General features: G+C 31.2%; 1 protein-coding gene across 1 annotated transcript; it reads right to left on the reverse strand.

The window, feature by feature from the left end:
- Window positions 1–1,367: 1,367 nt before the first annotated feature.
- On the reverse strand, window positions 1,368–4,245 carry LOC146942586 (glucan endo-1,3-beta-glucosidase 5-like). The gene is made up of 2 exons (XM_085756608.1): window positions 3,626–4,245; window positions 1,368–2,625 (listed from the first exon to the last, which is right to left on the reverse strand). The coding sequence occupies exons 1-2, from the start codon at window positions 3,979–3,981 to the stop codon at window positions 1,512–1,514; spliced, it is 1,470 nt and encodes a 489-aa protein (XP_085612734.1). The 5' UTR covers window positions 3,982–4,245; the 3' UTR covers window positions 1,368–1,511.
- Window positions 4,246–13,654: the final 9,409 nt, after the last annotated feature.

The following is a 13,654-nucleotide window of genomic DNA, read 5'->3' on the forward strand; positions in this document are numbered from 1 at the left end:
TGGCTTATTCATTTCTAATATTCTTCTAAAATAATTTAGTTTTTGTATCAAAATGACAGCTTTTTTCACGTTCTAAATAATCTGTGGCAATTATATTCTAGGGAAAATTACAAGGACCTCCCTTGAGGTTTCTTCAAATGACACAAACATCCCCTCTAGTTTAATAATTGACACTAACCTCCCTTAAGGTTTCTTAAAACACACAAGCACCTCCCTTCTCAACTAACACCGTTTATAATTCTGTTAAAAATTGCAACCATTACTTTTCTATTGATGATGAGTGATGGTAATCTTCTACCAAACCATTAAATATTCCTCTTATTGTTGAAGGCTTTTTAAATCCTTTTATTTTTCTTCATTTCAATTGAAGAATAAGCCCCATATAAACGTGAATACACCCTTGAAACAAAAATACCTAATGATGAATGATTAGAAATATGTCATAGAGAAACGAAAGAAACAAGCAAAAATGGAAGAGATACTCGATAATATATGTGATATGTGTGATGCTTCGGTGGTGAAACAGAGCCGAGGTGTTAGTTTTATTTCCATGGTGGATAGGAGGCTTGGAATCAAAGTGTTTCAGGGAGAGAAAAATGATTGTGATAGATTAATAATAGCAGACGTGGTAAATAAGTAATTACGGTATAACAAAAATCAATCAATCAAAATCCAAAATCCACTTCAGTTGAAACAAATTTTTTGGTATGTATTGGTAGTTTGTTCACAAATGGTTCAATTGCAGAACAAGTGACAAAGGATGTGGAGGCCGGTGCAACGTTTCATTTTCTTCTTAACGTGAGGTAGACAACTTTAACGGAAGGTGGATGATTTTAACGGCAGGGGATGTTTTTGTCAAGTGGGAAAATGGAGGGGGTGTAAGTGACATATACATATAGTTTAGGGGAGGTTAGTAGAAGACAATCTTCGGTAAAGAATGGGTAGAAGTAAATGTAGTAGAAACCTTAAATTAATGCATTATTACCAAGAAAAATGTCCAAACTAACTACAAGAATTAGTCCCCTCAAAGGAAGAAGAATTATGCAACATACAACTAAGATCGACCAAACAGATTGCTTTGCATTGGGAAATTGGGTATTCCCAGAGCAACATTATATTAAAGTTCATATATCTACTATAAACTCTTAATGACTAAATTCTATTGTAGTATGATTAATGTATTGCATCAAGCTTGCTACTCGATTGGACACATATACTACACTATAGAAATTGTATCTCATTGTAATCAACTTTTGTCATTCTATCAAGTTTGTTTCTCATTCTATTTTTATTTTTTTAGCGAAAACCATATAAGCAAACCATATAAGCTTCACCAGCTCCACCAAAATACCGTCTAAGATATGTGATTTAAAGAACCTCGCTGAATTTTACCCATTCTTTGATCTGCTACGAGTGTTTTTATACACCGGCTAAGCTCATACATACTGAGAATTTTTAATAGACATATCAAGTTATCCATAAATAATAAATTAAAAATAAAAGCATGCAAATCAAAATGTAACATTACACAAGAGTAAAAAAACCAAAGCAAGGAATGCTGTTGTTGTTGACCCAACCATGCCATTTAGCTCAGCAGAATCTGTCTGTATCATGATTCTGAATTTGCAAGTTCCAACTGAAGGATCTTTATCAGTAACCATTGAAAGTCCAGGGAATTTGCATGCACTATCCATCTGATCATTAACTTGGTAGTAACTGTTAAATGCATAAGAGATATTGCCTTTCAGATCTAAATTACTACATGAAGTTCCATATCCAAGACTAGTACAATCAGCATTTTGACAAGCATAAGATACACTTGGTGCCAATTGATCACTATTAAGATTTGCTGAAGGCTTCAAAACGCACCACTTTTTCGCCAAATGATCAACACCACTAGCTCCTACCAATCCATTGGCCCGGCCTGTTCCAAGATTAAGTTGGTATTTGGGCTGTCCGTCTAAGTAAAACAACCCCCAATGACGCTCGAAGTTCCCGGGCTGAATGCTCTTATTATCTTCATCTATGAAACTAAATAGGTATGCGTCTATAGGACTAGGCCTCATTGGTGTACCCTTTCCGGAAACATACTTTGACATAAAACCTTGGTTAAATCGCTGCGCATTTTGAAGATTTGCAAATTTGTCTCCGTCCGTAGGCCACCCTATTTCTCCGACAATTATAGGCATGTTTCCATAACCGTGTTTTTGTAGTGCCCAAACCAGAGTATCATGGTTAGCATCGAGCACGTTGTCGTAGGTCTTTCCATTGTCAACTATAGCAGACTGGAAGCCATTGAAAAAGGCATATTCAGAGGGGAAACTGGGATCCAAGTAGAGGCTGATAAAAGGATAAATGTTAACGGTAAATGGAGCTCCGTTGTCGCTCAAGAATTTGACAATCTGCAGCATGAGATTGTTGATATTCGATCTGAAATCGCCGTCGGATGGCTTTTCTGATGAGCTTTCATATACATCAGCGTTTAAAGGGACAGTGACTTTGACCCGACTGCTCAGACCGGCTTTTGTGAGAGCTGCCTGGATGTTTACAAGAGCTGGCAGTGTTGTTGCTTCAAAGGTGCCATTGTATGTTGACAGGAATGGTTCGTTACCCACAGCAACATACCTTGTAAAGACCATGAGAAATAAATGTCTATGAATGACAAAATATAGAATGTAGCATAACAAGGACACAGCATTATACGTAATCAATGAGATACACTTAAATCCTCTTAGAGAAAGTTAGCAGAATCATTATTGATAATGCTTGTGTCTATGTTATATCCTATGCGTGTTTCAAATCTTGCATTTCAAGTGAAATGTTCAAGATACGTATCCAAATCAGAAGAATAATGGAGCAAAAAACTAAAATCTGCCACATGCATTATTTGACAGTTAGGAGATCAGATAACTTCACAGTAACATAAACATTTGGTGATTGTGTTAGATACAACAACTTGCGGTAAAACACTACATATACTGAATTTTAAATCTTGCATCTTAACTTGGTTCTTATCAGGCTAATGTAAAATAGATAAAAACTAAAAAACAAAGAATCGTAAATGGAATTGTGGACTTGTATATCATTGGTAAATCATTCAAGAGCAGAAACAGCAACAAAACTATTTCTGGCATTTCTTAGTTTGCATGTCTTCACATTAGGTATGTTAATAAACGATTAGAAATTGATTATTATTTTTTTTAAATTCCAAGCTATTGCACTGTAAAACCAAATTAATTGTCATCCAATCGGTAGTAGGGCTGGCTGCCATGATGTTATTCATTCATATTTCTAAAGAAAATCTTTGGTATATGCACAGTTTATAAACACCACACTTCTCAACTCACTAACTTGTTTTTAACTAAGGGCTTAAAGCAGGTAATAACCCACAAAAGCAGTGCATCCACACCCTCTTTGGTAAAGAGGGTTTAACAGGCCCAGTAGCCTTTTCAGCTCAGATTGGGGGATAATATCCATCTTACTCTTCGTCTCACATTGCTTAGGAATCGAGGCTAATTATAAACACTAACACTCACTGTGAGGGCTTACACAAGACCCAAATCGAACAAGCGTACTTAAGGTCAGAACAAAACCCTAAAAAAATAAATTCAAATAGAGGGTATACCTGATGTCAACACCTCCAGAAGAGACATGAGCAGAAACATTCTTGGAAACCCATTTTTCAGCAGCTGGAAGACTATTAGCAAGTGTATAAAGCATGTCATTTGGAATCCCAACCATGACTTGAATACCAGTCTTCTTGAGAGCATTTAAGATATTTGGATCAGCATCAAACAGTTTCACCTTCTGAATCCCATTATCTTTCAGCATTTTCACCACTGTGGTTGGTGACAAAAGATGTGTACACTGTGTACCCCAGTTAACTCCAATTCCACTCACAGAACACACCAACAACGCGTTAAAGAACAAGATAAAAACAACACAGTTGCTAAACTTTTCACTTCTAGCAAACTCCATCATGAGAAAAAAAGAGTGTTGGTTTGTTTAATACAATTAGTATATGCAAAATCTAAAGCTCAATAACTTTCCTTCAGTAATCTGAAGTGAAAGAGCTGAAAAGTACAAGAGAGTAAAGTAAGGGTGAAAACTTAGGAGATAATAGACATACACACTGAAGCTGATGAGTTTGAAACTGCTTTTTGAGTTAAGCTGCTTTTTTGAACACCTCCACACTGAAATGAGTAAGTGAGAGAATGAGAAACAAGTTATGTGTTGTGTTGGATTGGAGAATCTTTTTCCTTTTCCATTGGTACTAGTAGTAACTAGTAACTCGGCATGCTTACTCAGAGACAGACCTTTTTCAAACAAAAGTTAAATCAAAGCCATGTCACCCATGTGGTTATTTATTGCTTAAACTACTACTACTACATCTTATTTTATTTTATTTTTAAAAAAAAAAAAACATATATAAATTATATCATAGTATTCTATGTAAAATCATATTGTGTTCGATCCATAGAAATCAAAATGAATTGAACAAAATCATAATAATTAAGTGCCCGTTTGCTCCCACATCAAACAACTCCAAATGTACGTTTACTAAGAAGCTTGGATTTTTAGCTTTAGAAAATCATGGTAGATTTGTGTTGAAACACGAGAAAAAAATGTTGAGCGTGTTTCCAAACACACACTAAGTGACAAATTAAAACATAAATTATAGAAAAGGAAAATGTTAACAAGTCGGTAGGCTAAATATAAAAAAAATTATGTTGGAAATTGTGTCTTCGACTTTCTTAAATTTGTGTTGAAAATTGTGAGTTTTTTAAAGTTTGAAATTTAAATTCACAATTTAAAAAAATTCTAAGTGCATGTTTGATTCCACCTTTAGAGAAGTCAGGATTGATTTTGGATCTGTATGATTGACTTTGACATGTTTAATTGTTTTTTAGAATTGATTTTTTTTTGTTGCTTTTAGAATTGATTTTAATAATAAAGTTTTCTTAATAATTAAATTTTAATATTTTATTCTTATATAATTAAATATTTTATAAAAAAATGTTTTCTATCGTTTAACTTAAAACAAATTAAACAAAAATTAAAAGAGAAAATTACCAGATAACCTTAGCTTTATTTATAAAGCTCTTACATCAAACTTTATTATTAAAATAAAATTTTGGGTTAATTAAGTTTTTAGTCCCTATAAATATTCACAGTTTTGTTTTTAGTCCCTACAAAATAAAATAACACTTTTTAGTCCCTATAAAATTTTCCATCAACATTTTTAGTCCCTATAAATTTTTCCATCAGCACTTTTAGGGCCGGTTTGGATTAGCTTATTTTAGAGCTTATATAAAATAGCTTATGCAAATAAATAACTTTTTATGTATTATTTATAAGTTTTTAAGGTAGTTTATGAAAAAACCATTTATGAAGATACAATTTTCGTTAGTGAGAGCTTATAAATTTAAATAAAAGCTTATTTATTTACATAAGCTAATTTTCATAAGCTCAAACCAAACGTGGCCTTAGTCCTTGTCAAAAATTTCCATCAACAGTTTTGGTCCCTAAAATGCTTAAGGAAAATGCCACAGGGACTAAAAAGTGTGAATATTTATAGGGATTAAAAACTTAATTGACCCTAAAATTTTATGCGTTAAAAAAGTTGAATCAAAGGTACCATTATTCTCCTATAAACAAAGCGAAACAAAAACATCTCAATCGAACACATGTAAAAGATTAAGAAACTTTTATAAAAGGTTTATGATAGGACTAGTATAGTGACCCGTGCCAAGCACAGGAAATAAAAAACTTTTTTGATCAATGAATAGATTTTATATTATGTTATCTTAAAGTTATAAATGTGGTTATAATTTAAATTTGATATGGAAAAAAATATCATCTTAATTTTGTATATATTTTGAAATATCTAAACATTGCACATAACGATTAAAGTATTTGGATTTATACTTATACTAATTATTTGTAGTATAAGATGTACTCTTTGTTAAATTTAGCATATGTAATATTTTTGCAATTTTTTTTTAAAGATTTCAAATTTTTTTAAAGATGTCTTATTTAACTGCAAATTTGTAGGCTACAATCCAATCTCATATCATCTTTACATCCACAATACCATTTTTTTCATTCTTTATCCACAATAATGTTTACACCATTTTTCGATTTAATTTTTCCAGTGTACGAATGCTTAAATCTTGAATTATCTAATTCTTCCGTGTACCAATGTTGAGAGAGTGATAGTTTGGGGACTAACTTCACTGTTTATTCCTCGAGAAATGGTCATAGATAACTCGTTGAAAACCAAAATTATGACGACATAGTGATTGATCATAAGATGTTTCTCAACATCAATATAATATTATAAAGTTAAGGTTTGTATTTTGTCATTTGATTTGCATGTTTGGTAAGTAAATCTCTTAGTTTTTCATTTGAAGTCGTTAACACTTAAGTGTTAACGATTTCAAATGACAAACTAAATATACTTAACTAGCATGTACACCCGTGCCAAGCATGGGCTAGAATTCCGTCAAACTTGAGGGAGATAATATTGTGATGTAGCAAATGTCAGTTAAAGTTCAACATTGGATGAAACAGTATAGGTTGAACATCAAAAGAGTGAGAAACTCACATGCTTAAGCCTTAAAGTTTTGGATGAAAATGTAGTATCATTCTCACTTGTGTGCTTACCCTTTCTTCAATGTGTCGATCCACATTAGTGTTGGCTCCTCATGAAAGTCCAACGGTGGTATGATATCCTGGTTCAACATTGTGGGGGTACGGAAGTGTTCTAGGTGGTGAATCACGAATACGGAGAGTCTGGTACTTAATAGAGAGATGTTAATGTATTAAGTGTAAGTTACAATTTCACATTGTATGCAAGAGTAGATGTGAGCAACATACAATGAAGATGAACCATGTGTCTTAAGACTTTGGATATGTGATGTTAATCTCACTCGTGTGATTGATATTAGCCTTATACTACTCAATTTAGACTTTTACAGAAGTCTCAACATTATGATAATTTGATTTGTTAATTTTTGAAAGTAGTTTGTTTAATTTTTTTATCTTAAATATTAGTTTTCTAACGTCAAAAAATTATTCAACCTCTATTATATCAGATTCATCCACTTTTAATCTTTGGTGGGATCCGACAATAGGAAAAAAGTATATGTGTTCCGCTGAGATAAAAAATACATACATGTTTATTAGACATTTTAAATTTTCGTTGCATTTTTTTTAATAAGTTTAATATTTTGGTAACATATTTACCCAGTAATTTTTAACTCCTTCAATAAATGTATAAAATTACCAGTAACTCATTCTATACTCTATACTCTCATAGATAAAAACAACCACTCCTTACTTGTTTCCATTGTCATTTTCCTCATGTTCAAATTCCTTTATCGTCTTCTTTCTTTTTCTAATTTACTTTATTTTTTCTCGTGAAAGAAAGGAACAAAAACACTCATCTATGAAACCGCTACCAACCCACATTTTTTAACGTGTTGTGCTTCTGGCCTTATTTGGCAATCTCACCAGATCAGAAACAACGATTATCTCACACTTACAAAGAGATGTTAACACGTCATGTGTGAGTTAAACTTATACATTGAATGCAAGAGTGTATATTGAGAAACATGAATGTGAGATGATCAATATATCTAATGTCTTAAGGTTTTGGGTGAAGATGTGGTGGTAATCTCACTTGTGGGGTTTCTCTTGGTCTAATGTGATGATCAATCCATTATAGGCTCGCTTATAACTCCAAACTCTATGATGAACTATTTTTTTAGTTTTTGGATGTCATTTGCTTAATTTTATTATATTAAATATAAGTTTTTAGTGTTCACTTTCATGCAACTTTTTTTTTATCCAACCTCTACTATAATATCCCGCTTAAAATCACTGTCAATTTCTATGTCAGTTATTTTTCGAATCATCAATGAGATATTTTTTTTACCCATAAATCTTTGGAACCAAGGGCAAAATGGACATTTTCTAGCCAAGCATAATATATTGAAAATTCTACAAACATCCACACATTTTTCCATTCACTTCCTCACCCAAAAATATCACAACAAATCCCCTCCTCTTTCTAGACCCATCGGTTCTCTTCTCCCTTCACTCTAATCTTCACAAAATCATCAAAGGAACCAACACAATAGTGTGAGTTCCTTTAGTTAGTACACCTTCCCTTTTGGGTAGTTCAATTATGCTATGAGATTGATAAATCATGATTTTGAGCATTAGGACATAGTTAATGCTATTATGTTTAGGCTAAACACCCCTTGCTAATATATTCTAGAATTTGCTTTTATGTTAATTGTCATGCTTATGTTAGTATAGAAGTTGGAGGAAAATTATTAGACAAGGATTCAATACATTTTTGATATATGTGTATGATTTCGGCTAGATTCCGGAAATTAGAAATTTGTTAAATATTTGGTATTTTCCTATCTTTGGTTAATGGGAATGAAAAACTTTTAAATGAATACACGACTAATGGCGGTTACGGATTGAACTTTCATTTTTCCGGATATGTAGCCGAAAAGTATTATAAGAACCTCCAACCAAATACTACCATATTGCTATGTGTATTAATATAAAAGAATGTTTAGAATAAATTATGCCTTTAGAAATTATAGATTATGATCTAGTATGTTAGGACATAACATAGAGACATTATGACTTAAGATATTTACCCTTGCTAGTGTACTCTAAAATGGTTTTATATTGATAATTATGCTTATGGTAGTGTATGAGTTAGAGGAAAAATTGTTATGACAAGTTTTGCACAAGTATGAATAAATATGCACATTTCGGCTATAATTTTGGAAAGTGAGAATTGTTGGTTTTATTACTTTGTTTCAAATCTTAGCTAATGTAATTTACACTTTTAAGGTAATATAATGGTTTGGTTTGGCTAAGAATATAAATTCTCATTATTACCAAACGTGTAGCCGAAATGTATTATTATGACCTCTAATTATGTACTACCATATAACATTATTATTTATGTAAAAGAATGTTTAGAGTAAATTGGCCATGAATAAGAGTTATGGGTAAGTCACTAACCCGGGTAAAATACCATTTTTGAGAAGAGAATAGTTATTGACACATTTTCAGTTAGAGACGAGAATTTAATTCTCACTAACATATATGACATTAATTGATTTATTAAATTGTGGCTTTCGCTATCCCGCCAGTTGGATACGAAAGGTTCCCGCCAGTTGGAACGGGCACTATCCGTGAGGATGACCCCACAATAATCAGAGGAGTCCGGTATCCCCGTCAGTTGGGTTTCCCGTCAGTTGGAAAATATTTATATATACCGGTTATCAGAGGAATAAATTCCGGGGTTACTCCACCTGGGTTTATTCGTAAAATCAACTCAGATAATATTGTTTGTTCAACGCTAACTTTACTAACACAATTGTTAGATATTGAGATTAAATATTCAGTTATGTTAAGTTATCAGAGTTACAAGTTAAAGATATATAAACCTCAGAGAGGTTGAATTTTAGACAGAGGGCAATTATAGGTATCCCCAAGGATTGCCTGCAGCCTAGGATAGGTGGAGCTCACTGAGACATTATGTCTCATCCCATTCCATTTATTATTTTTCAGGTCCACAGTCATCCAAGAGGAAAGAATAAGTAAAGGCTACAGATTGATTATGGCACTTCATTGATGATGTCTATATGTGGAAGTATGTCTCAGGACTTGTTTGTGATGTATTTTAGTCCCTATCAGTTTATGGGAATTATGTATCAGATTATGTATAATATTTTGTGCTCGTCAGTTAGTACAAATATCATCTAGATAATATGTATAGTTATCAGATAATCAGTCAGGAGTCCTAGAGACATATGTACATTATCAGTCATCACAGGTAAATTTCTATATTGAAATTTTAATGTACCCGGTATTAAATTTTAACGCTTTCTAAAATTCTAGACACTTTTATGAGGGCGTTACATCTACCATTTCAAATACCTTCACTTTTGGTCTTTGGTGGGATCTAGTAATAGAAAAATGCAGACGTGTTATGTTGAGTTGACAAATACATGCTTATCAAACATTTTAAAATGAAGTGATATTTTTTTAATTGAGTCTTTTTTTTTTGGTGAAATAATTACCCATAAGTCTTCAATTCCTTCAACTATACCATAAAATTACAGTAACTTGCTATATACTCAACACTTCAATGGACAAAACACACACAACTGCTTTCCCCTTTACCGTTTCTATTATCTTTAAATTTCTTTTTCATATTCTTTCTTTTCCTAATTTTCTTTCTCTTTTTTTTATGAAAGACATGAACATAAACCTCCCTCCATGAAACTACTATCAACCCACCTTTTTTACCATGTTATGCCTCTAGTTGACCTTATTTGGCTATGTCTCCAGAAACCATGAAACCACTATCTTCAATCCCAATTGTGTGCTTTATGATGATCTAACCCATTGTAGGCTCCCTCGAAACTCTAAACATTTTGATGAATTATGTTGTTAGTTTTTTCAACGTTCTTTCTTTAATTTTTATATTAAATTTAAGTTTTTTTTATGTCTTTTGTTTTCAAGCAATATTTTATAATCAATCTCTATTATTTCAACTTCCTTTACTTTTTGTCTTTGTTGGGATTTCACAATAGAAAACGTTGATGTGTTATGCTCAGTTTGAGATATTACCCAAATATCTCAAACTTCTTCAACTAACCGATAAAACCACCAGAAACTCACTCTATTTCTTATAACTTCATGGACAGAACACACAATTCTAATTTTTTGACCATGATGTGCCTTTGTTTGACCTTATTTAACTATGTACTATGTCATACAATTACGGACACAAAGAGTCACATTGTTGAGAGAGAGAGGGGGAGAGATGTTAATGTGTCTAATATGAGTTAAAATTTTACAATAGATGGAAGAGTTAGATGATAAATAACATATGAGTGAAATGACTCATATACATGTGTCTAAACATTTTGGATCAAAATGTGGTGTCAATCTCCTTTGTGTAATTTCTCCTAGTCTAATGTGAAATACAACCCAATGTAAGTTTCAAAGTAAGTCCCGACAGTATGGTGATTTGTTTTGTTAATTTTTAGGTGTCATTTGCGTTGATTTTTTTATCTTATATTTTAAATTTTTAATGTCATTCACTTTAATCCAATCATTTGTTTGGTCAATGCAATATTTTAAATTCCTTCACTTTTGGTAATTGGGGGTCTAAAAAAGGAAAAATGTAGATGTGTTATGTTGAGTTGACAAAATACATGTTTATTAGATATTTTAAATTGATGTGATAATTTTTTTAATAATTCTAATATTTAGGTAGCAAAATTACCCAGTAATCTCTACCTCCATCAACAAACCCATAAATTACCAAAAACTCATTATTTTCCCTTATCATTTCTCTCATGTTTAAATATCTTTTTCATCTTCTTTCCTTTTCTATTTTACTTTTGCTCTTATCATGAAGGAAATGAGTAAAAATGTCCCTTTATAAAAGCGCCACCCACCCATCTTTTTTACCAGGTTGTGTCTTCAACCTTATTTGCCTATTTCACCAAATCATAGACACCGAGAGTCTCACACTCAAAGAGAAGAAATTAATGTGACATGTGTGAGTTAAACTTTTATATTTGATGCAAGAGTAAATATTGAGCAACATATAAGTGAAACGACCAGTATACCTAATGTCTTAAGGTTTTGGATGAAGATGTGGTATCAATCTCATTTGTGGGGTTTTTCTTATACAAATGTAATGATCCAACTCATTTTAGGCTTCCTCAGAACTCTGAACTTGAAAACTTGGAAAACTTGTTAATCCATGAGATAGATGATTACACATGCCAAGCCATTTACAATACATGCCTTAGCCTAAATTTAATAAGAATAAAAGTGTTTGCTTCTGTTTGTATTGTGTTGTGCGCTTGTTGAGAGAAAGAATAATGAAAAGGGCTTGCTGAAGTGAGAAGTGAGGTGAAAGTGTTTATAGTGTACTTGTGTTTCCCATGGACCAAAAAAAAAAAAGCTTGGGCTGGTGTGGCACTTAATTGCCCCTGATTTGGATGATGAAGCATACACGTGTATTAATTATGCTTAGCTATATTAATGTATTGATGATACTTAACCTTGAAGAGCGCCAAGTGTATGTTAACATTTGTGCAAGGAAAATGTTTATAAATTATAATAGATATAGATATAGAGATAGAGATAAAGATTATATATATATATATATATATATATATATATATATATATATATATATATAATATGTCCTTTCCATTTGTATAGATTAGAGGAATTAGAGAAATAAACTAATGAGCTATTTTCTATTTTTTTTTTTCTTTTTTAGTGGCCAGACTCACACAATAAATGCAGATCGACACATTTATTTGAGCTACCATCCGAGTTGCAATTATTGTACAAATTTATTTGAGCATGAATATGAACTATTGATTTGAAATATATTTACTAATAATATATTGATTATCAAACAATTAATCAGTTATAAATTATTCAAGGAAATCGAGTTTGATTCAGTAAAACAATCTCTCTTGACCAAACTCCGGAATACAAAGATTCATTTACAAAAAAATAAAAATAAAAAAAATACACTATTTGAGAGGTAAAAAAATAATGACTTCACAAATGTTTATAATTAAATTTTTTTTTCCATTGAATACAGGTAGTAATAATATTTTCCTTCAAAAAAAAGGTAGTAATAATATTTACATGGTTAAAGGTCGGTGTATGAGATATATTAAACAAATAAGAATCAACTTGTTGCTTTGATTTCAAAGTAACTTTTTAAATATTAGCAACAAAAATAAAGTAAACTTTAAAAAAAAAAACTTAGATATCAACTGTTTTAATATGAAAAATAGATGAAGAAAAATTGCAGTGGAAATTTTATGTGAATTCTCATGATGCAAAAGAAAGAATTTGTAAACTATAATTAGTTATGATAGTGTTACGTATAAAAATTTTATAGAGCTGAAAAAAGTCAATAAAGTATAAGGCATTGTAGCATACATAAAAAAAATTCAACGCAAATTAATTTCAAATCATGTCCATTCTCCTATATTGTTATGGGTAAAATTAATTTGATTAAATGTCATTATATTTTTAAATTAAATTTAAAATGACATCAAAAATAATTGGGACAAAGACAATCACTCAAATTAATGAAAAAGATCATGTTGCCTCTTTTTTTGAATTTGGTTTATGTCCATAATTGATTATTGGGTTATGTTTACGTCCTTTAGTTTTTTTTTTATTTTTCTCTTTTTTCTTAATACATTTTTAGCTTAAAAAAACTTGTTTTAAAAGATTCTTAAAATATCAATAATTTTCCATTTTTTATTTGAAAACTATCCTCAATACTATTTACAAACGAAAGACATAAGATGTACCCCCCAAAAAAATATTCATGTAACCGAAAAAAATAAAAGACATAAGCTTTTATTCATTATCATAGTTTTTTTTTTTTGAGGAATTCATTATCATAGTTGAAAAGTGATATCTTTAATAATTACTAAATTAAGAAAAAAGATATCCTGTAAAACAAAGGATTTTTTTTAATGATAAATGTTGGTAATAATTAATTTCTTTTCTCCATCGTACAATTTGAATCATGGAAAAATCAAAATCAAAGAAAACC

The sequence above is a fragment of the Medicago sativa genome, chromosome 3 (genome assembly GCF_051527215.1).
Source record: "Medicago sativa cultivar Bolivia chromosome 3, Bolivia_mono, whole genome shotgun sequence".
In the NCBI taxonomy this organism is placed as follows: Eukaryota; Viridiplantae; Streptophyta; class Magnoliopsida; order Fabales; family Fabaceae; genus Medicago; species Medicago sativa.